The 25,271-nt window shown below is 38.5% G+C and overlaps 2 protein-coding genes across 4 annotated transcripts in view; both read left to right on the forward strand.

Annotated features, from left to right (window-relative positions):
• The window catches only part of LOC140153468 (cilia- and flagella-associated protein 70-like), a 46,393-nt gene extending 41,193 nt beyond the window's left edge, over positions 1-5,200 (forward strand). For all 3 annotated transcript variants that reach the window (XM_072176228.1, XM_072176227.1, XM_072176229.1), the window contains one exon: positions 3,134-5,200. In XM_072176228.1, coding sequence (XP_072032329.1) covers positions 3,134-3,364 — 231 coding nt within the window. In that variant the 3' untranslated portion in view covers positions 3,365-5,200. The remainder of the gene's footprint in view (positions 1-3,133) is intronic.
• Positions 5,201-9,519: 4,319 nt separating this feature from the next.
• On the forward strand, positions 9,520-23,436 carry LOC140153469 (uncharacterized). Its single transcript, XM_072176230.1, has 4 exons — positions 9,520-9,666; positions 14,708-15,414; positions 20,567-20,663; positions 21,626-23,436. The coding sequence occupies exons 1-3, from the start codon at positions 9,622-9,624 to the stop codon at positions 20,568-20,570; spliced, it is 756 nt and encodes a 251-aa protein (XP_072032331.1). The 5' UTR covers positions 9,520-9,621; the 3' UTR covers positions 20,571-20,663; positions 21,626-23,436.
• The last annotated feature ends 1,835 nt before the right edge of the window (positions 23,437-25,271 follow it).

The following is a 25,271-nucleotide window of genomic DNA, read 5'->3' on the forward strand; positions in this document are numbered from 1 at the left end:
ATTCGAAGAAAGACATGCTTCGTATTCAGAATGCAATTCGATACATCTGAGGTGCTCTCATGTCCCACAAAAAATACTGTCGAAACGCCATAAACGCTCATTCTAGATCCCTTAACTCATAAAGTTTGAAAATGACATCACTTTTTGCATCTGAACTTTTCAATGCAACTAAATGTTATGTTTAAATCGATTAAAATATTTTAGTTATATTTGTGTATCTAAACATAAAATGTATTGAATTAAAGTACTATGAAAGAAATCTCTGCTTGACTTAAAGGCCCATTCAAGTGATTTGCTCAACCGGACGATTGTAAAAATTACCAAATTCAGATTTTTGTATCTTTGTCATTGTCATACATGTACCAACATAGCTTGCTAGTGGTTCAGCCAAAAGCTGTGTATTTAAGAGATAAGAAGGCATTTTACTTGAATCTGTAATTTATATACTGACAGTATAAAATGAGCTACATCTATTTGGGGCTTCAACTTCGTCAATACTGCTGGTTTATTCATTTTTTGCCAAATTTTTCATTTCATAAATACCAAATGACAACTTGAATGACTTATCCTTCACTTTTAAGCAGTTTATACACAATTTTTTTTGTATTTTTACAATTGCGCTGGGATCACTAAATGGGACTTTAAACAAACAAAACTGCTTAAAATCGGCAAAGAGCAGGTAATGAAGTGAATGTGTTTGAAAGGCTATGATTGAAATTAGGTTTTAGTTTGAGCCATCTACAAAAAGTATAGATGTTTATACATGTAGTTCATCCTTATTTTGAAAGTTGACAAAATGTTTCAAGATGCTACGGAATGTATGACAGGGTCAGAATTTTGTTGCACAGTGCAGGAATCAATCTTGATTCTTGCAGTGTAAATTCAGTGATTTGCTCAACCAGACGATCATAAAAATGATCAAAATTCAGATTTTTGTACCTTTGTCATTGTCATACATGTGCCAACAAAGCCTGCTAGTGGTTCAGCCGAAAGCTGTGGATTTAAGACAAAAGAAGGCATATTACTTGAATCTGTAATTTATATACTGACAGTTAATAAATTAGCTACATGTATTTGAATGGGGCTTCAACTTCATCAATACTGCGGTTTTATTCATTTTTTGGTCAAATTTTTCATTTCAAAAATACCAATGACAATTTGAATGACTTATCCTTCACTTCTTTTTTTTTACAATTGTGCTGGGATCACTGAATGGGACTTTAAAATCTGCTTAAAATCTGCAAAGAGCAGGTAATGAAGTGAATGTGTTTGAAAGGCTATGATTGAAATTAGGTTTTAGTTTGAGCCATCTACAAAAAGTATTGATGTTAGTTCATCCTTATTTTGAAAGGTGACAAAATGTTTTAAGATGCTACGGAATTTATGACAGGGTCAGAATTTAGTTGCACTGTGCTGGAATCAATCTTGATTCTTGCAGTGTAAATTTCTCTTGCATCATTTCCTTTTTGGAAATATTTTCCTTTATATACGAGGGGCAGTCAGTATGTTTTAAGAGTTGACTCGTGACGTCATTTGTGGATCGTTTTCATGGCATTTCTCAATGATTACATAAACACTGTACCTTTGTCTTTCAAACAACACATGTAAAAATTATATCACACATATGATTACATAACAGCATTAGCATAAAATCAATGGTCTAGTGTCACCTGGCGAAATTGAGTCGTTTTTGTTAAGGGAATTAAGAGGCTGAAATGAGGTATTGTTGTATTTTCTATATTTTCTCGGGAATTAAAGAATGGAGAATGCTGCCTTTTGGAACAGTAATAGAACACAAACTACCAGTTCCTGAAACCATGTTTGTTGGGCTGTAAAGGTTTTAGTTTATTTAAAATGCGTGGTCAAATATGTCTTATTTTTGACAAAAACGAGGCTTTTCTTTCTTTAAAAATCTTGATATTGCCAAAAATAGCAAACGTGGAAATATATTTTTTTTGCCAGTTCTGTTGACTAATCTCCAAACATTTAAACGGGAGTCCCCCTAGAAAATATTCGAATCCGTGATTAAAATATAACTGTTATTCTACCATTGTTACATTTAGACAAAAGTAGTGGTACAAAGAGAGAGGCCATCGCTTGAATGAGAAATTTATTTTTAAAACTTTTCTGTTCATTTCAGGTTGAGATCATCCATAAAAACTCATATGAATATTTAAATTACAATTTTCATAGCATTTTGTAATTTTTAGGCCCTATTTACATGGAATTTTGCAATTTTCGTGCATTTCCACGTTGTATCGGTCATCCTTCCTACGCATGCGCAGATTGTTGTTTGATTTGCACCAGTTATCATCGCACTGAGTACCAGCTCTCACACGTGACCAGTCATTATATTTTAGTCTGTTTCATTTTGGAGATAATTGATGTAATTTGTAATAACTGCTTTTTCATATTCGCCATTTTTGCAGAATAATTTCGCTTCCATTCAAGTCCTAAAGTTGTTGAAGTTTCCAGACGTCCTATTTCTATCAAAGTTTAATGACACGTCTCATATTTTACCAAATGCAAACTGAGGACCTAGTGTTTATTCCTGCCCAAAACTAGCCATATGCACCTTGAACTTTTGCTGTTATCGGACATTGTAAACACGTTTTTTTTCTGTAATTTAAAAGGCCCGCCTTTTTTGCGTGATTTGGCAGTGTCCCTAGACTATTGATTTTATGCTAATGCTGTTGCGTAATCATGTGTATGATATAATTTTTACATGTGTTGTTTGAAAGACAAAAGGTACAGTGTTTATGTAATCATTGAGAAATGCCATGAAAATGATCCACAAATGACGTCACGAGTTAACTCTTAAAACATACTGACTGCCCTTCGTACTTATCATCATTACGTTTAGATACAATAAAAAAAACAATATCTAAATTACTGCCACGAGGAAGGTATATGGACTACAACAATTGGTGCACATTTTATTCCTAGAAGAAAAAGGAAATTTCTTTTTCTTTTCGAAACATCTGGTTTTTAACTCTGTGTATCATTTTGGTGCATTTTCCCATTGGATGTTGTGTCACATTTGCAATGTTTTAACCAATGTAAATAGCATAACTATACTTTTAAACTAACATTTCAATTTTTCCTTTATTTATTTCATAATATCTCACTGCAGTTGGGAGAACTATCTGAAGCAGAAGATGCATTGTGTGAAGCTAATATTCTGAACAACAGTGACCCAGAAGTGTGGGGCTACCTATCGCTGGTATGCCTTGCTACAGAACGCCAACTAGAGGCAGAGCAGGCGTACAAATATGCCCTCAAAGTCAGCTTGCAAGAAGGACCCTTGCTAGATGAGATTCATGATATGCAGCAACAAGTCGGCTTTGGCAATCCACAGTTCTGAGACACTAAAGCATGGCCTTAACCCCTGAGCACTACCTGCCGATCTAACATTGCCTCTGATTGGTCAATTATGTGATATCTTCACTTTAATCACCAATCAGAATGGAGCTTTACAAATAATTCACCCCATTTTTTTTTTTTGTGTGGTGAAATTATTCTAACAATGTTGCTGATTGGTCCAGTTGATAATGAAAGCTTCATTTTGGCCAATCGGCAGGTAGTTCTCATGGGGTTAACAGTTATCTGCTGGAGAAATCTGCATGACAAAGACTTTATGATTTATCTGTAAATGAAGGATATGGCCTTAGTATGTTAATAAACATAATCAGCTAGTTGTTTTATTTTGTTGTCATTTACCTTTAAAATTTCAGGTAATGGAAATGTAGCCATTTTTTAATTGAAATTGATGGCCTTGCTTGTAATTTGAAATACAAAAGTTTTGTGTGTGTTTGTTAGTTGGTATTATTGTTTTATTTATCTTATTTGACTGATAAACAATATCTATACGACCTTTTGTATATTTTTGCAAGCTATGAATTGCCTGCTATCAAGGTTGTTATAATGGGTTGTATGTACTGCCAGCGTTTTTTAAATTATTCCGTCCCATCTACAAGATTATATAAATCCATCCATCCATATTGTATGCCACAGATTGTATATATAACTTTTTTGTAAACTTAATATTGAAAATGAGAATAACATTTATTTTGTCAATTTCATCTTTGTACATACTGGTATATATGTATATTGATTTAAACATAATAAACACCATGCAAAAGGAAGTCCACACTTGTAGGCTGTTTTATAGTCTGTATAAACATGAGTAAGTAAGCACAATAAAATTGATATGAACTGAATTATGTGACCCAACACATTGAAACACAATTGTTGGAAACCCAATTGTAACAATAATAAAGAAAATGTGTATGAACATGTACAAAAATAATTACAAATATTTCTACTATATTTGTCACATTAAATCTATATTCCACATCTGACATCAATGTGTGAGATCCAGTTACGCTATTGTATGATTTCTAAAAATTATGAAATGATATTAATTAGTAAAAGCTGTCAGGAAGATTTTCCTGTCATTTTAAGGGCTTGGATAGCGACATTTTCACATATTTTTTGTGGGACCTGAGAGCACATCAGACACACCAAATTGCATTTTGAATATGAGGAATATCCTTCCTGACATCAAATAATTTTGATATTTTTTTTAATTTGCGATATAATACAAATTTTATGGCAAAGTATTAAAAATTTATTTAAAAAAAATATATATTTAACAGTCCTCAAAGTAAATTATATCAATCTAATGATATGTACTTAAAGTGTGTGTAGCTTGGAGGAAAACCCATCCAGCATATGAACATTTTGACCTTTTGTGTTGAAGTTATACAAAAATGTATATATCGCAAATTTCAATAAATCAAAGTTATTTTATATCAGAAGGACATTCCTGGTATTCAGAATGCAATTTGGTGTGTCTGATATGCTCTCAGATCTACAAGCAAGAATACCATCAGACTGGACTCATTTTTTTTCTTGTGTCTTGAATCCCTATGCAAAGCGCATATATAAATACTTCTTGTTATGACACAAAACTATACAGCACATCAGGCCACCATATCCTATCAGCGTGATATTTGAAAACTCTAGTGAGATTGATAAATTCAGGTATCATGTGAAAGTATCCATCCAATTTTATCATTATTATGTCTTCAGAATCTTTTTTGGCCCCAAAACATGATTTTGCTTAAAACTGCGATTTCTGATTAAAAATGTGATTTTGGTCAACATGTGATTTCTGGTCAATCATTTTTGGTCGAAATTTTTTTTTTTTTAAATCACACCAAAAGAAACTATATTTATAAAGGATTTTGTGATCCACAGCATCATCCTCCAACTTTTCTCAAAAAAAGTTGATATTTTTATATCACTGGAAACCTCTTTCTACATAATGTTTATGTACAAAAATTTCTTGCAGATTAATTTGTTTAACAAAAATATCATGAATCTTGATGAAAGTTTCTTTGGTGTCAAGCCTATACTTTTTTCTAACACCCCTCCCCTCCCCCCACCAATCAATGTTGGGTGCCAAAAAAAAGTAGGATTCAACAATGATCGGGGAAGTGGGGGTCTTATTTACATCAAAACCTTCCCAACACTTAGAGCCAGCATTGTAGGTTATGTACAAAGCTACAGCCTCAAAATCATAGGATGCAAGATTCTGAAGACATACTAATGAAGTTGATCGGTTATTGCGTTGGAGCTGCACAATGGATTTGCTTCTGCCCGGACTGCCAAATAAACAAACAGGCAGACAGCCAAACAAACATCCAGGCAACCATTTGTATGATAACATTTTCATTAAATAATAATAATAAAAAATTGTACATTATGGCTTTGCTGATAGTAGTTTTCCTGTCAATTCTTGATTAATAGTACTGAAAAATAAATAGAGTAGAACCATTTCAGCTTGTTGCTGTTGACATTAACAGTACAATCATACATTTGAACCCGTACATCAATTGGTATGGTATTAAACCACCTAGCTTAAATTTGAGCCTAATATATAAAGATGGGGATTTTTTTTCGGAATTATTGCATGCACTGTTTAATTAATAAATTATGCAAGATAATAACAAATGTAGTGTTCATTGCCAATCTAAGTGTAAATAAAGATAGATGTGAAACGTTAATTTTCTGTCAATCTTTTGTTTTTGTTTCATTTCTTTACTTGTCATTAAAAAAAAACAATGTTTACAGGACTTGTTGATCCAAATCACTCGGAAAAGACTGTTTTACAACTTAGAATATCTAAATAAGAAGTTCTGTGTAAGAGTATTGTTACAGTCCCTGAAATGACCTAGGCCAAAACCAAGTTCACTCAACACCAAACACGCAAACACTTATCAAACAACTCATGATTATTTATTAATTAGTGCATTATGGCCGTCAATCAAGTCACAATACAGAGATGCCAGTTTTCAGGTTTTAACCCGAATTCGGGTTTTTTGTGAGTTCAAATTCCCGCGTTTTTATTTATTTTCAGCCTGTTTTGGGGCTTTTTGGCCTGCATTCACGCGCTTTTTCAGATTTTCTTACCAGTTTCAGGTTTTTTGAGTGAAACTGACCGGCATCTCTGCTAATACATCAGCCCGATCAGAAAGTTTAAAGCGATATTACAGACTCATCACTCTCCGCATCTGTATGTTTCTCTATTTTTACCTCTTCCCCCCCTTTTTTAAAATAAATAGCGCGGCATTAGGCCGAATGCCGATTTTTAATTCGCGCAGAGTAGCCATGCTCGTTTTAGGGGTTTTTTTTTCTCGCTATAGCCTATCTACTGAAGATAGCAATTAGAATCTCATCCCGATTCATTGCATCTTTCTACTCGAGAAGTTATTATAGTACATTATTTTCTCTAAATTTTTACTTCATCATGTAGCGGCGATTTTTTTTCTTTCTAATACATCAGTCCCGATCAGAAAGTTTAAAGCCATATTACAGACTCGTCACTTTCCGCCTCTGCCTGTTTCTCTATTTTTACCTCTTCCCCCCTCCTTTTTTTTCTACTCTTTTACTTCATCATGTAGCGGCGATTTTTTCTTTCTAATACATCAGTCCCGAACAGAAAGTTAGCGATATTTCCGACTTATCACTTTCCGCATCTGCATGTTTTAGGGTGTTTTTTTTGTTATAGCCTATCTACTGAAGATAGCATTTAGAATCTCATCCCGATTTTTTTGCATCTTTCTACTCTAGAAGTAATGTTTTACATTATTTTCTCTAAATTTTTACTTCATCATGTAGCGGCGAATTTTTCTTTCTTATACATCAGTCCCGAACAGAAAGTTTAAAGCGATATTTCAGACTCATCACTTTCCGCATCTGCATGTTTTAGGTTTGTTTTGCTATAGCCTATCTACTGAAGATAGCATTTAGAATCTCATCCCGATTCATGCATTTTTCTACTCTAGAAGTAATGTTTCACATTATTTTCTCTGAAGTTTTACTTCATCATGTAGCGGCGAATTTTTTCTTTCTAATACATCAGTCCCGAACAGAATGCGATATTACAGACTCATCACTTTCCGCATCTGCATGTTTCTCTATTTTTACCTTTTTTACCCCTTTTTTTAATAGCGCGGCATTATACTCGCGCAGAGTACATTTTGACTTTCATCGCTTGGAAGGGCGCAGAATCGATGCTAAATAGGTCAATTGTCGGCCCCCACCCCCCACCCCGTAGTTACGCCACCGCATACAAAATTAATACGGGTACATTTTGACAAAATAAATTGATAACCTAGAATTTTATGAAGAAATCTGTGTCCTAGTATCAAGAAATAAATTGATAAATAAAAGTCAAAATAATGTTTCAGGAGTGGAAGCAATTTCCCCACTGGATATGAATGTAAATGCACCTACCAGGTACTAGGAACGTCATATTCAGAAACTTGGTTTAATATACTTTAAGGCGAGTCAGAGCAGTTCCTGAGCTATTCGCCACTTGCACGGTTCCGCCATTAGTCCATGCACTATATGCGGGAGAGCCTCGAACTGGCAGCATACATGAAAGGAAGAATTACGTAACCTTACACAGAATGTTATATGACTGGTTCAATTCCCATTCATGTATGCTGCCAGTTCGAGGCTCTCCCTGCACATAGTGCATAATGGCGGAACCTGCAAGTGGCGAATAGTGGTCTTTGTGCTAAAAAAATAGAGCCTATGCACATAGGGCATGGCATGGGTTCAATACGTGAGATTCCTCCAAGGCTCATTATAATGGATTTTATTTTCCCCGTGTGCATGATTTTCACTGGGAGGGGGGAAGTAGTGACAACTTTTGTTTTGACCTATTATTTATCGTAACTCAAAATAAACTGCAATACATATGGAAATAAAAATCAGTGGCTTCCTTGACTCATTTCCTACAAAATCAATGTAGGCCTATTCGCCACTTGCACGGTTCCGCCATTATGCACTATGTGCGGGAGAGCCTCGAACTGGCAGCATACATGAATGGGAATTGAACCAGTCATATAACATTCTGTGTAAGGTTACGTAATTCTTCCTTTCATGTATGCTGCCAGTTCGAGGCTCTCCCGCATATAGTGCATAATGGCGGAACCGTGCAAGTGGCGAATTACTTTATTTAATCAAAATAATAAAAAATTGGAATAATATGACCTGAAGGTTCCGACTCGCCTTCACAGTTATAAATAGTTACGAATAATTAATTCGTCATACCTGGGCTGGTTTTGATATCCACCCATTATATCCATAGGTCATATCCAGTGCAGTCAATAAAATCCCTATTGAATGAGTGCTTTGGTAGCTTCAAGTTAAAGTTTACCAATAGGGAATTCCCGCTGCCTCCCCGGCTGCTGGTGGTGGTGGGGATCTTTGGTTGTGGGTGTGTATATTTTGGTTGAAGGTGAGGCTAGAGACTTATGAAATAATAAATCATTTTATAAAATAATAAATAATGTACTGTGTATCCTGTTGACATATTACGTCAAAAATAAAAAAAGTTCTAAAGTTCTCCCAAGACGACTTAGAATAGTTCAAAAAGTGTGTTACTTTTTTTTTGGTTTAAATTATCAAAGTAATTAGTGGCACGTTTTGTTTGACATATGCAGAACGGCTTAATTTAATATAATGTAAGAAAAGAAATCCAGTTTTGAAAGTGGCACTTAGGTCCATTCATGATTACTTAACGTCTTAGGTTATGAGTTATTTAACGTCTTAGGGCAAAATTGTGAACCTGTAATATAATCTTTTCAACAATTTACGCTTGGTTAAGTTCAATTAGGTCATATTGCCGTGTTGTCGTAACTATGTCTACCATAACATTATTATATTCATGTTATTCACTAGTATTCAGGAAGTTAGGGAACAAACCAAAAGTTCGATGACGTCATATACACGAAAAGTGCTTTAGTTAGGAGTGTGATCCCTCCCTCCCTGAAACGCAAGTGTGAAATCTTCCGACCCGAAAGGTCAACTTTGACCGATATTTTTTAACTGTTGCCTAATCAGACTTTTTGACCCCTCCCCCAAGAAACGATTTTCGTTTATAGGACGTCGTTGAACTTTTGGTTTGTTCCCTTAAGGTCATAAGCGACAATGGTACAAAATGATGGAGTCATATATATTGCGGATGTTTGCTACATCTACCATTTTAGACATTTACTAGATAAAAATTGTTGTCAACATTGACGACGTTTATAAGGAAGCAAAATGTTGGTATATACCATTCTTTTGACATTTATCGCCTTTATTCCGGTAAGTACTCGACTACTCGTCGCCTAAGAAACCAATTCGCTATAAACGTGAAGCATACCGTAGTCATTTACATGCAGGTAGTCCTGGTTTAGCCCCGGGGGTTTAAGAGCCTACATCAAGTGATAAAACCCTAGCGCCATTTTAACAAAAATTAATTTGCAAAACAAATTAGCTGGCCTACTACTTGGCCAATATGTTTCGTGTTTTCGTTTTTATTAAGGGGTGGTACAATTATGTGTACCCTCGGGGCCGGTGAATTCTCAAAAGTCTGCCAATAATCGCTCCCCCTCCCTTTGGTCGTGCCAAAAATCTCCCCCCCCCTTTTTTGACGTGCCAAAATAACCTTTGCCCCCCCTTTTGGTGTGCCAAAAATCTTTGCCCCCCCTCGTTACACATGCAAGATTTTGGCGAACCTGAATTGTCTTAATAGGGTAGCTGCAGGTAATATGGGACAGCAGGTAATATGGGACACCTGTTTTCATTTTAACAAAAAGTAGCTTAGAGAAGGTACACACTTTAAATTGATTTGTTAAGTGTTTAGAGACATCAATTGTGCTTCTAGAAATGCAGTTTTGGAGTCTGTGTATCAAACTCTTGGAAATCAATGCCAAAAAGAGTGAAATTGCCCAAAAATTTACGTCGTTTTTTTTGGCCTGATATAAAATCAATGACGCCACATTTTATGATTGTGTATCCAAATACTCTGGTACCTAGGGTGCATTTGTCACTTTTTATGATCTTTAGGTGATGGGTTAAGCTTATCAGCAGGTAAAATTCCACTGAAAAGTGGCACTTTCCTTTTATAAATGATTATTTTCTCTGATTTTCAACTTAATGGGTGCAGGTAATATGGGACACATAGGAAATTGTGTGCATTGTCAATGCGAAAAGCAAAACTATTTAGAAAATTGAATTTTCTTGTTGAAATTTGCATTTAACATTCAAAATCATGTAACAAAAATGTTTTTAGAACAAAAGAGTGATTTTCTGAACATTTTGATTTTCACCATAGAGATAACACAGTGTCCCATATTACCTGCACATGCAGGTAATATGGGACACTTGACGATGACGTCATGTTGACGTCATAGCGTCCAAACAAACATAAAAACAAGATAACATTGCCTGTTTTATTAATCTTAAAGGACAGGTTGTTCATCATAACAATCTGTTTTGGGCATATCTTCTATAGTTTTTATGCACATAAGCTAAACGTCCTTAATGGTCCCATATTACCTGCAGGTACCCTAAATGCGAGCGCAGCGAGCAGGATATTTTGCATATTTGAACGTGTTCCTAACGTTTTCCTACACCTTTTTAGGACGTAATATAGAAACGGTGCCCAAAATATCTCAGCCAAAAATCGCCCCCCCCATTTGACCTGCCAAAAATCGCTTGACCCCCCTTTCGTGCCCCCACCGGGGGCACGGTGGCGCAGCGGTACGGGCTCTATCTCGCAATCGGAGGGTTGCGAGTTCGAGCCCCGGCGGTGCCATCGTGTTGTGCACTTGGGCAAGGCACTTTACCTCACTTGCCTCTCTCTACCCAGGGGTGAAATGGGGAGCTGTTAGGGATATTGTCCATTGAGCGCCGCCCAAAGGTATGAGCATACCTTGGGCATTGTATGGCAGCTGACATATTCTAACGACGGCGGAATAAATGTAAAGCGCTTTGATACACGTGAAAGGCGCTATATAAATGTCAACATTTATTTTATTTTTAACATTTATTTCGACCTGCCAAAAAATGCTTCCCCGCCCCCTTTGGCCCCGGGGGTACACATAATTATTGCGCCACCCCTAATTGTAATGCAATTGAAGGTATCACAGACAGTAGCCTAATGTAATTCTTTCTTGTAAATTACAAGGTATGATCCCGGGTATGATCGACATCCTTTTTGTACAGCGTTTTTCACAACTTCACTAAATATCAGCCAATATCTGGGCCGATATGTCACATTGTAGCCCATGATAGTAATCTTATTTTTTTTATGTATATGGATACAAAAATTGCTTCTGTTGGCTTTTGTTTTGGACACCTGTGCACTTTTTGTTTACAAGGAATAATATCATTCATAAAAAAAAGTGCTCCAAATAAAAATAACTCGTCTTTTTTAGGGGATCAATTTTTTTCCACCCCCCAAGTATTAATGAACACTCCCTAACAATAAGCTAATATAAGATTGTCCAACTTAATGAGGGGGATGCTGGCCACCGCGCCGACTGGCCGAACACAATAGAAAACTAGAGCTACTGTGGCTCATGAGCCACGAATATCAGGTGACCTCATTTGACCTTTGACCTCGGGTAAATTCGGGTAGACTACTCATGCTCTCTCAAATCAAGGATAATTTGCATCACATTTAAGCTCAATTTGGGCCTATTTTAACATCTGACCTTATTTGATATGGTTTCTTAATTACTCCGCAAGTGTCAGAGATCATTTTCCGCAAGTTACAGCCTGATTAGAGCAACCTTAAATTTGAATTGACATTTGACCTCGGATGACCTTTACGGTCTCATACTCTCTAAATGTCAGGGATCATTTTCTGCAAGTTACAACCCGACCAGATCGGTTCTTATGGCCACATTCGGTCAAAATCGGGTAACGCGCCTGGCACTAGTAGCATTTTAAAGATTTTCACATAATGACCTCTAATAACCCCTAGACATGACCTTTCACCGCTAACTGTGTATAACTTAGAAGGAGCTTGGGTCAGTGCTTCTTGTGGCCAAATTTGGTCGAAATTGGCGCAAGCGTCTGGCACTAGCATTTTAAAAGATGGTTTGACGAAAGAAATCGAAGAAATAGATTCGCCTGCTCAACAATATATCAGTGTGGCATTTCATGCTACCTGATAATAATAATACACACAAACACATAACTGCACATGAATGGGGATTCATAGTAATCAAAAAACAAAAATTAAAGCTATTAGCTATAAAAGTAGTTCATATTCCCGGGTTCTTATTTAAGGTTTGACACTATTTTAAAGTGTTGCGATTTGGTAGTTCACAGCATTTTGCGAATGGTAGTCAGCTTTGGCAAAAATCGCATTGCTCATTTCATAGTGAGTGTGTAGAAGAATTCAAATATCACAGTTATACTTTTGTCGGTCCTGTGGTTTTTGGGTTATGTTGTAGGAGGGCTGAAACACCTGCAATACTTACATAAACGTACATAACTCATTCTCTCTGTGTCAGGTGACGCTCTGTAGCGCTGCTGTGGTCTTCACAAGAATACGCCATCTCACTCGATCTGATGCCAAGTGCGTTGCACCTTGCATTCCTTGGTCATTAGTCCTCTTCCTCGTCGGCCTTCCATAGCCCCTTGCAAACTCTGTTTTTCTACACCTCCGTGTTTCCAGACAATATGGCCAAAGTACTCCAGCTTTCTCTCCGTTATGCCGCTTCTGATGGTTAGACTTGTACCAATCTTGTCGAGGATCCAGGAATTTGTTCTCCTGTCTTTCCATGTCACTTGTAGAAGCCTCCTGTAACACCACATCTCAAAAGCATCTACTCTTTTCCTATCATTCTTAGTCATAGCCCAAGACTCGCATCCGTAAGTGGCAATGGAAAACACAGTTGCACGAAGTAGGCGTACCTTGAGGTCAATGGATAGGCCTCTGCTTTTCCATATGCTTGACATGCCCTGCACAGTTGTCCTTGCAATAGCCAGTCTTCGCTTAATTTCAGTTGTGCTGTCACCACTGTTGTTAATCATTGAACCCAGATACTCAAATTGCTTCACCTCCTCAAACTGCTGTCCATCTATCACAAACTCATCACTTTTCCGCTCTCTGTCTACAACCATTATTTTTGTGTTCAGGAGAAGGTGTTTTTCTTCGCTGGCCTCTTTGATGCGCTTCAAAAGATCAATCAGCTCTACTCTGCTGCTACAAATATTAAGAGTGGTATCATCGGCGTACCTCAGGTTAGTAATTCTTGTACCGCCAAACTTCACTCCACCTTCAAACCCCTCCAAAGCTGTTCTCATTATGTCTTCAGAGTAGATGTTAAATAGGTTTGGTGATATAACACAGCCCTGTCGTAAGCCTCTTCCAATCTTGAACCAATCTGTGTCCCCACTACTTGTTCTGACTGCCGATTTTTGGTCTTCATAAGCAGCTGATCAGATCCACAAGATGACTTGGGAAACCCATCTTTTTCATAGTTTCATGTAGCTTTACTGTAATCTATGAAGCACATATATAGAAGAAGTCTATGCTCTCTGCATTTCTCAATCACATTCCTGATATTGACTATTTGGTCTCTAGTCCCCCTTCCTTCACGAAATCCTGCCTGCTCACAGCTCAGCAGATATTTCTTGCTCCATTTTGTGGCCGGTTTCCAAGGTCATGGAGGCAGAGTATCAGCTTGAGAATCTTTGAGTGGCGCTCAATGAGCGCTGTTGCAAACTCCTTGCAGATATCATCTCTTCTTTCATGAAGGTGTTGAAGGTCTAAGGTGACCAGCACGAATTGTAAAAAATGTCAAGACACATTCGCTTACACCCCTCTTCTGCCCCAGGGCTCTTCTGCATTCTCTCAACTCGGTTATCCTGCCTCCAAGTAAGTCCTGCATGACATAATGGGGGAGCATATATTATTTCAATTCCATGTAACATTTGTATACGGTGAGTTCATCTTGAGCCCAGCTTCCGTCAACTTCGGCAACATGAACATTTTGCCAGCCGGGCTTTCTGAATTCAGGGTGGATTTCACATTACTGCCATCACTATTGGTCATTCCCCACCAATAATAAGGCAGTCAACGTCCCTGTTAGGATCTGAGTGAGGCAATGGCGTAGCTAAGGGGGATGGGCAGAAAATTTGTATTATATCGCGAATTTCATAAAATCAAAATCATTTGATATCAGAAGGACATTCCTCGTATTCAGAGCAGAATGCGATTTGATATGTCTGATGTGCTCTAATGTTCCACAAAAATACTGTGCAACAGCCCAATGTTCTGTAATCGGGTCTGTAATCATGTCCACATCATTAATTTTACATTGCACCATTTTTTATTCTTTTTCAGTTACTTCACGGACAGGTTGCACTGATTGAATGCGACGCGTGCAATATATTTGCAGTTGCAACAAATAGAGAAGATACAATGGCAGATATTCCTGCAGACAATTATCTAGGTACAATGCAGATTAATTGTGAATTTCAAGCAGAAAACAGTAAAGACATCTATATATTTATCTATGACGGGTCCGAGAACAACGTGAACGGTATAATTTGGCCAGCTAACGAGCTCCCACCACCTGATGGCTTACAGAGCCTGATTGATCTCCTGCAAATACCCGATGATTTGCTGGGTGGCATAGTCTGCGTAAATATAGCAACTACAACTGCTCCTCCTATAACAACCACGCCCATAACAATGGCGAGACCCGCTAGTACGGACGCTACAACACCAATGGGAAGTGGAGGTGGCGGTGGCGACGGCGATGGCGGTGGCGATGGCGACGGCGGTGGCGACGGCGATGGCGACGGCGGTGGCGACGGCGGTGGCGACGGTGGTGGCGACGGTGATGGCGACGGCGGTGGTGGCGGAGGTGGCGGCGAAGGTGACGGGGATGGAGACGGGGGAGATGGTGGTGGAGGAGGCGATGGTGGTGACGGAGGTAGTGGAGGAGGAGGAGGAGGAGGAGGAGACGGGGACGACGGGGGGCGATGGAGAGGGAGATGGAAGCAATACAACCCCACCTATGACAAGTGTGGACAATACAACCACAGGTAATAACTTTTCAAACTCCGCTCTCACTTCCCCGTCAGAGCAGTATCGGCCCTTGTTACAGGGAACTGCAGGTAAATAACAGGTTAAATGCCCACCCAGTAAATTATTTTGCGTCATTTTTAAGAAAAGGTGAACACTGATGGCACTATGTTCATCAGGACGGTTATCGAAAATTATAACAAGATTTCATAGTTCTAGTCCAATAAAACAGTACTCACTGTGGACGTTTCGAATTATGGCAGACTCTCCTTTTTCAACACCAAAGTACAAGAAGAAGTTAGTAGGTATTCTATCTAGGTTGGTCAAGCTTTATCCAACTGCAGAGAATGTCCCCAGACTCCACTGCACTGATAAAAATGACAAACCAGGGGCACCCCTCAGACCTATTGTGGACTACACGGCTACCATAGGCTACGAAACATCGAGATTTTTTGATATTGTTGGAGCAAGGCTAAGACAACTTGCCTAGAAACATCACTTGGTAAAGTGGACCACATACGAGGAAAAGGAACACGTCAGTGCGACTGTGATATCGAGGGAAGTCAACATTGGCTGCTTGACGATGGGTGTTAAGTTTGATATACAGCAAAAAAAATTGTGCAAGTGAAAAGCACCCTCTTTGGCAATTAGAAAATACCGTTGTAACGCGATGCTTACAATCAACATCAAGGACGCAGTCTTAGCTCTCAAATGCCGTTTGTTCTGTTCAATTTGCTTGTTTTAATCTCGAGATATGTTTAGTTAACGACGAAAGGGTAAAATCACATTTGTACCACTTTTACTAGGAAGGAGGGCTTTACATGTACATCAGTGATAGCATCAAGTTTATGAAGGGTTCCTTCGTGAAATCAAAAGAATGCATCAATTACACAATGCAAATTTTACTTTTTTTACTATTTTATCATGATGCATGCAGGAATAATGATTCTTTTTTTCTACAGATTAAAGTAATAACTATTTCACATTCTGCTGTAAATCTAAATACATGTGCACGTCAATGATTTTATCATGGTAAATACTGTTCTCTTAGTCACTCAAGACAGGTTAAAAGACAAACAAATATTGCACACTAAGGTCCGTATGCACAAAAGTGTTAGACAGGGTCTAAAGTTAGACCTGGTCTAACTGGAATTAAGTTCCACCAGGAATGGTCCTTTACTCTTATTTCTTTCCTAGAGTAGCTAGCAAATTCTAAAGATTTTAATGCAACGTTCAAAAATAACACAAAATAACTTAAGCAAATGTAAAGGAAAATGTCCTTTCTCATGGTACTAAATTCCACTTAGATTACTTGACCTAACTCTTTTGTGCATACGAACCTTATAAGTTTATGTTACTTGCTGGGAGAGAAATTAGACAAAATAATGCATGCGCGCTGATGTTGATGCGAATAATGCGTCTAATGCACGAGCCCCGAAGGGAGAGTGCATTAGACGCATTAACATCAGCTATATCATTGATTTTACATGTACAGCTCTCTTCCCTAGTAAAAGTGGCACTATTGTGATTTTAAGTTCCACCAGGAATGGTCCTTTACTCTTATTTCCTTCCTAGAGTATCTCCACATTCTAAAGATTTTAATGCAACGTTCAAAAATAATGCAAAATAACTTACGCAAATGTAAAGGAAAATGTCCTTTCTCATGGTACTAAATTCCACTTAGACCAGGTCTAACTTTAGACCCGGTCTAACTCATTTGTGCATACAGACCTTATAGGTTTATGTTACTTGCTGGGAGAGAAATTAGACAAAATAATGCACGCGCGCTGATGTTAATGCGAATGGTGCGTCTAATGCACGAGCCCCGAAGGGAGAGTGCATTAGACGCATCAACTTCAGCTATCATTGATGTACAGCTCTCTTCCCTAGTAAAAGTGGCACAATTGTGATTTTGCCCTTTCGTTGTTAAATAAACATATCTCGAGATTGAAACAAGCAGAACAAACGGCATGTGAGAGCTAAGACTGCGCCCTTAACGATGATGTAAGCATCATGTCACAACGGTATTTTCTAATTGCCAAAGAGGGCGCTTTTCACTTGCACAATTGTTTTTGAGACAGGCTGTAGTTGGACCAATTAATGTTGCATTTACTCCAAAAGCAACCAATAACAAACATGACACGGAAGTATTCTAAACGACTAATATGTATTGGGAATATCAAGAACTTGAAGTCTAGAGGTATATATGAAAGTCTGGAAGGCCAAGGACCAGGGAAACAATAGCGGGTAAACCTGTTCTGGACTCCTTCGAGTCTTCTGATACTCTTTATGAGGAGCCCATACTGGGGCATTGTACTCCCATGATTAGCCTGATTAAAGCAACATACAATTTTGTCATAGTATTATGATCGTTGTTACCAACAGTTTTCTAAATAAAGCCGAGAAACCGCTGCGCCGTACTTGTCACCTCCTCGACATGGGTACACCATCGGGGTCGGATGACAATGTAACACCAAGATGTTTGTGGGTGGAAACGGTCTCCAGAGGCGTGTTGTCCATGTGATATTTAATGGACACTGGACGAACGGATCTGGTGATGTGCATTACAAACATTAATTGGCATTGAGGGGGGGGGGGATTGATGGTACTCCATCTCATTACAGCTTCCAGATCATTTTGCAAGATAACCTCGTCCTGCGGAGAAATAATGGCTCTATAGAGGACCGTGTCATCAGCATACTGCCGGAGCGAGGACAAAACTAAACTGGGCAGGTCCAAAACATGAATGTTAAGTAACAAGGGTCCCAAAATGGAGCCATGGGGGACCCCAGATTTCACATGAGCACAGTCACAAAATTACCGCTATACTGAACCCTTTGAATGCTTCCATAGAGATATGACGTAAACCATTTTAACATTTCACCACATATGCCATACCTATGAAGTTTGGTCAAAATGAGACTGTGACTAACCTTGTCGAATGCTTTCGACCAATCGAGGAACACATCGTCTATTCTTGTGGGAGACCGCTCGTCCAAAATAGAAACCCAATAATGGTACATCGTGGCAAGCTGGGTTGCACAGGATCTACCTGGACAAAATCCATGTTGATCAATCGCTACAAAACCGTGCATTCTCAAGTGGACTGAAGTCTTATATAATTTGGTTCATTTCAAGTTTGGTAGTGACGTATGTGCGTATTTTCCGTGTCGCGGTATCAAATCGCACGCTTAAAGTTAAACGCACTGAGTCTGCACGCACGCGTACATAAGCGTTTTGTTGGCACGCTTGCAGCGCAACCGCGAAGAAGCATTGACGTCACTACCAAACTTAAGGTGAACCAAATTATAGAAACAATCCTCTCCATAACTTTCCGAACATTATAGCAAAGGGACAGGGGTCTGTAATTCCTGAAGTAATCTTTAGCACCCTTTTTAAAGATAGGCACGACGTTGGCCTTCTTCCAGTCCTCAGGAAAAGTTCCGATTTCCACCGAAATGTTACAAATGCGTGCTAGGACACATCTAATTGTGGGGCAGCTAATTTAACATCCGGGAACCGATTCCGTCTGGGCCTGGAGACTTAGAGATATCAAGCTTGGAAAGGACATCAAGAACCGCGGCGTTGTCAGTTCTCATAGACAAAAAAAGGTAACAAACCAGGATGATCATCACACCGTTCCCGGACACCGTTCAATGACCTCTTTAGGGTTGAACTCAAACTGGTCAACAGTGAAATTGTCAGTGAAGTAAGAGTGAAAAATTTGAGCAATTTCAGTCGGATTCGTGGCGGTGATATGTTCATGAGTGAAGGAAGATGAGGATGGGCCTTCCTAGATTTTACAAATAACTAACATCGTTTGGGATTCTGGCCGACATCTTCAACATGCAACCAGAGTTTTAACATATTCGGAGTATGATTTTTTACCTCATATTTTACTTTATTTCTAAATGTCTTGTATTTTATAGCCATTTAGCTAAAGAATCAGTTCGCATCTTTAAATAATCTACCCTTTGTCTGATCAGCCTGATGATCTCGTTGGAAATCCAAGGAGCACCCCTGCGCTTTTTAGGCGTAACTTTAGGAACAACATCATTGATAACAAGGTGGCCGTAATTTCTCTTAAGAGAAATTAATTTCTTCCTATAGGAGAAATTCCAGCCAATGACAGCGCCCCTTTTGGCTGAATTTCTCCAAGGAGAAATTGATAACTTACAGAAATTCAGCGAAAAGGAGCTCTGTCATGGGATGGTATTTTTCCTAGGAGAAAATAATTTCTTCTAGGAGAAATGATCAATTTAAACACTTATTTAAACACAATTAAAACACTTATGGCCGGCCGGCCGGCCAGAAAGTATTAAAATTCATTTTCGCCTAAGAGAAACTATTAATTTCTCCTAGGACAATTTTAGTTAATATAATGCTGCAGTGTAGTATGACTCATGTGATCCTCCCCATGTTGTAAATAATATTGGTATACATAAATTAAAACAAAGAAAGATCTTACCTCAATAAGCTGATCAATACGTGCTTTCATGAAGAAAACCAGTGATACTCCAACGTTGTACACAAAGATGGGTGTAGTATCCACGATTTCGTTGTATACATGGCCTTGTATGTGCAATCATAATAAGCCTACTGATGCTGACCAATTCCCGGTACTGTGGCCATGGCTGGTGGTATGCGGTGTGGTGGCTGGTCACGCCTCAAACCATGCGATATAAATCCCGCGCCACTTTGGTCATCCACAAGTCCATTTTTAGAGACTAAAATTCATCCAAATGAGCCAGTTTTCCTTTACAAATTGTGATGTATTATAGCGACTAGGCAACCACGATCGAAGAGATGGTAAAATATATTCCATAACATGGATATGGTCATGGAAATAGTTGATTTTGGTGAAAGATTGCAGCGAGTACGTGTTTACTCAGCTAGCGCCATGATGGAAAGCCTAAGGTCTTTTTGGGGGAAAATGTATATCTTCAATACGAAAGGTCAAAACGATGGACGGCTTTCCTCCCACCTACATATACTTTAAGAACATCATTATATTTCAAAAGTTTAATTCGAGGACTGTTAAATGTCAAAATATCAATTTTTAATAATTTGCCATAAAATGAGCTGGTTGCCCAGAATTGTGTCCCATTTCAGATGTTCTTGGTCGTGGAACTATAGCTACTCGCATACAAAATAGTTTTTTTCTTCTTTCAGATGATGACTATAACTATATTGTAATACTGGCAAGTGGCATTTTCGTGGTTATTTGTATCTTTGTTGTGACGGTAACTTGTTTCTATTTCCTGAGAGTGTAAGTTGATTATGTCTTTTGTTACTGACCTTGATGATGATTGATGACGATGATGATGAATTGATGATGATGAATTGATGATGATGATAATAATAATAATGATGATGATGATAACGATGATGATGATGATGATGATGATGATGATAATAATGATGATAATGATGATGATAACGATGATGAGGGCGAGTTAGCGCAGCGGTAGTTCCCTCGCCTTGCACCACTGAGGTCCCGGGTTCAAGCCCCGGCGCAGCCCAAGGACTCATGTGCACTTGGTTTATCCCGATTCCATGCTCGCTCTCGCAGGTTTTCTCCGGGATCTCCGGTTTCCTCCTGTATCGCAAAAATCGGTGATTAGTTGTTTGGTTATCAAAAACTTCCTTCACCCAATGGAATTTGGGGAGCTGCACAGATAATTGGCGGATATTACAATCTAAATGCGGATAGGTGTGCGCCGTTCGGCAGCAACTGGCCTAGTTGATGCGACGTGATTGTGATGATTCACCATTGCAGCGAAATTACAGCGCTTTGAGTCCTCTAGATCTGGAGAAAGGCGCTTTATAAATCCAAAATTTATTATTTATGATAATGATGATGATGATGATGATGATGATGATGATGATGATGATAATAATAATAATGATGATAATGATGATGATAACGATGATGATGATGATGATGACGACAACGACGACGATGATGATGATGATGATAATAATGATGATAATGATGATGATATCGCTGATGATAATGATGATGGTGATGAATTATTATCATTATTATTATTATTATTATTATTATTATTATCATTCATTATCATTATCATTTATATTATTATTATTGTTATTATTATTATTAGTAGTAGTATTAGTGGTAGTAGTAGTAGTAGTAGTAGTAGTAGTAGTAGTAGTAGTAGTAGTAGTATTGTTAGTATTATTATTATTATTATTATTTATGTTTTCTAGCAAAAGACAACAGAGCCAAGTTCGCCCACCTATGCGACCATACAACCCTGTCACGACTGTGTCTACTGAAATCACCCTACCAAGCCTGCCAGCATATTACGTAAGTGCCTACGATTGGTTCAACACTGGAATAAATGGCATTCATACGGATCCAACTCTTATAGAAACTTTTTCACAAAACGATGTATTATTACTTGACTTACAAAATGATGTCTTGGGTGGAGGAGAGAACCTATTAAGCAACGAATACAACGACTTTGTTTTAAGTTCATATGGTCTCCAAATGAACACATTATCAGATTTTAACACTTTTGGAGGATATGACCCTAGTCTATATTTTGCGTCTTCATATTTATGATCAGAAATTTATCTGTTATTGACAATAATTTTATTTTGTTGTCAAAGTCAATGGTAAACGCTACCCGGGAACCTTTGTTCACGACATGCATAAATAGAGGGGCTTTTGTCAATTTGCCATGCTCCACCTCGTTTATATATAACAAAAAGAGGAGCGGTCCTAAGACTGTTCCTTGTGGAACGCCCGAAGTTACTTTAATGCGTTCTGATGCACCAATGGGTGCTTCTCAGGCATGAAACATCTTAGATCTGTCATGTACAAAAAATGTATGCTTACGCCCTCTCGACGGCCATTTGCTAAATTGAAAGATGGAGCTAGATGGTACTGACAGAAAAGTTTGATAGATGCTTTCAAATCTAGCACGCAGGGCCGCCGAGCCATTACGGCCCCGGATATAATGAAAACACGGCTCCCTTGGATTAACATTGCAATGACGTGTAGGATTTGTGGCGGACAGCAGTGGCGTAAATTTTCTTTATAGCAAACTAAAAAAATTAACTGAGTGCTAAACATTGTGGTTAAAAGCTGGACATATAGGTTTAGATACCTTGTATAGGTGTATTAATCTTTTACACAGTGAAGCATACTTCACTGCACTACAGTATATAAATGACTGTAAATGTACCTTAAGTCTCCTTCTGAACTTAGCTCAGGCGAGACAAAAAGCAAAGAAATGATAAAAAGAAGTGGGTAATGGTGAATCCAACGGACAGGAACAAAAAACACATCAAGGATCAATAAATGATACAAGAGGATACCTTGAATATGAACAACAGGAAAGAAAACGAGCAAGGTACACCAACTTGACATGCTTGATGTGGAGAAACAAGTAAAATACAGACTAGACAATATGCAAGGGGGGGGCAAAACCAGCAAATGTAGGCATAAGAAGTAGGTAATGTTCGATAGCCAAAAATTACCAGTTCCAAGGCTCACAGAAGTGCTAAACCTACAAAAACAACCAGGATCAATGATCTAAATCACTGTGCACATAAACAGACTCCGTAAACCAAACAATCAATATAGGCACAACAACAGGCAAAGTTCGATGGCCAAAAATGGCCAATTTCAGAGCCCACAGAAGTGTCAGCAAAACAGTACAAAAGTAACATGGAGCAGACAAACAAAACCAAACAGACAAAAAAACAACCGACGTTTCGAGCAGATAATCTGCTCTTCGTCAGGGACAGACAACAAAATATAAAAGCAAACAACGAAAACTACATGCTGTAGTTTTAAAAACAAATTCAAGTCAAAACTGAAGGCAAGTTCAAATAGAACTCCGTAGCAAACAAGATAAGCTCAGAGCAAAATAAGCATGTCTTACCTCAGAGAATGTGTGTATATTACACATAATTTTTTTATTTTGGAAATTAATGTGATTCATAAAGAAGTACATTTGAACAGAAGAAAGAGAGAATATTATTAAATTGATTTTCATAAAGAGACTTTACTTGATGTACTGTGTCCAAGTTCTTACACTGTCACATATGAAATAACTGATAGCACTTTAGGCTGGGCAAAAATAATTGAGTGTTTCCTGTTACATGGATCTTGGGACGAAGGGTCAGTCAATCAGCAAAATAGTTTTTAAAAAGTCTGAATTCAGAAAAACACTGCAAATATAAAAAATTGCCAGAAAATGTCATTCCCCTAAAACTAACATCAAAATAGTGTGAAATCTCTCACATTTTAGAACAATTATTTTATGATCAGGCGCATACAGGGATGAAGTCTTTATAAAATCTTTTCAGGGGGTGGACCAAGTTTTTCACATGTTCAGTGGCGTATCATTCACTTGTCTGAAGGGCAAAGATAAATAGTTTCCCGTTGGGTGTCATTTTTGCCCTGAAAGGTGAAATGTTGTGTTTACTGGGCAGTGGGGTAGCTAGGGGTTATTGCGCCCGGGCCAAGGATACATAATGGCGCAAGCCGACCAGGGGCGTAGCAAGAGCATGGCGCCATGGATAAGGAGCAGTATGGGACCTTTTAACCAGACCGAGATTTACCTTGGGCCAGGAAGCTCCCCAGATATAGAGGGTGAAGATGATATGATAGAGCCCATCACAGGTGATCTCACTATTGAGGTTGGTCCTTTTTAGCCATGAAGATTACACGAAGGCAAAGACAGCAATAAAGAAGGAAAGAGTAGTGGAGAGGATGGCATCCCATCAGAAGTATTAAAGAGATGTGACCGGAATGACCTGGTGCTAGGATTTTGCAACGATGCTGATTGCATTGCTGAAAGAAAGAATGCCTGATCAATGGTCTATTCTTAACATAATCCCAATACCAAAGTCAGGAGACCTAAGTCAAGGAGGTAATTACCGTAGCATCAGCATATCCTCAATAGCGGCCAAAACATTTAATAGGTTAATACTCAACAGGATAAGACCCAAAGGTGATGGACTTCTGAGAAACAACCAGAATGGCTTCAGAGTGGGAAGAACTACTGTCAGCCACATACTAGCTCTTAGGAGGATAATAGAAGGAGTGAAGCCATTATAACATTCATTGACTCCAGAAAAGCCTTCGACACTATCCACCGAGGCAAGATGCTACAAATCCTCATAGACTATGGGATACCAAAACAAATTGTGGACGCTATTGGAAGGACATACAAGAAAACCAGAGCCAAAGTGATCTCCCCTGATAGAGAAACTGAGCTGTTTGGCATCGTAGCCGGTATTCTACAAGGAGATACCCTTGCCCCGTATCTATTTGTGATAGTGCTAGATTATGCCTTGAGAATGGCTACAGATGGCAAGGAAGAAACAATAGGATTCCAGCAAGAAAGGAGAAAAAGCAGACGAGTTGGGCCAGAAGTGGTAACAGACCTAGACTTCGCTGATGACATCGCCCTCCTGTCAGAAGAAATAAAACAAGCTCAGGAACTGCTACAAAGGGTAGAAACATCAGTCGAAAGAGTCGGCTTAAAGATGAATGCCACCAAGAAAAAAGTTCATGTCTTTTAACCAAGATCAGCCAGTTAACATCAGCACAAATGATGGCACAAAGCTAGATGAGGTGAAAAACTTCTCAGAGCATGGATGGCTAGCACAGAGCATGATGTCAAAACACGCAAGGTAGTAGCTTGGAGAGCATGCAACAGCCTAAGCAAGATTTGGAGGTCTGCTCTACCAAAGAAATTCAAACTGCGGGTCTTCAGTGCAACAGTAGAGTCTGTATTAACATACGGATGTGAAGCATGGACCAGTGACGTAGCCAGGATTTTGGATCGGGGGGGGGGCACAACTTGTAAATGTACCGACGGAAATAGTTTTTGCC

This window comes from Amphiura filiformis, chromosome 5 (genome assembly GCF_039555335.1).
Source record: "Amphiura filiformis chromosome 5, Afil_fr2py, whole genome shotgun sequence".
In the NCBI taxonomy this organism is placed as follows: Eukaryota; Metazoa; Echinodermata; class Ophiuroidea; order Amphilepidida; family Amphiuridae; genus Amphiura; species Amphiura filiformis.

What these genes read in the sequence shown, in the direction of transcription:
- LOC140153469 (XM_072176230.1), top strand. Translation starts at nt 9,622, where the DNA reads ATGTTGGTATATACCATTCTTTTGACATTTATCGCCTTTATTCCG. An exon ending in CATTTATCGCCTTTATTCCG is followed by an intron (nt 9,667 to 14,707) that starts GTAAGTACTCGA and finishes ATTCTTTTTCAG; the next exon opens with TTACTTCACGGACAGGTTGC.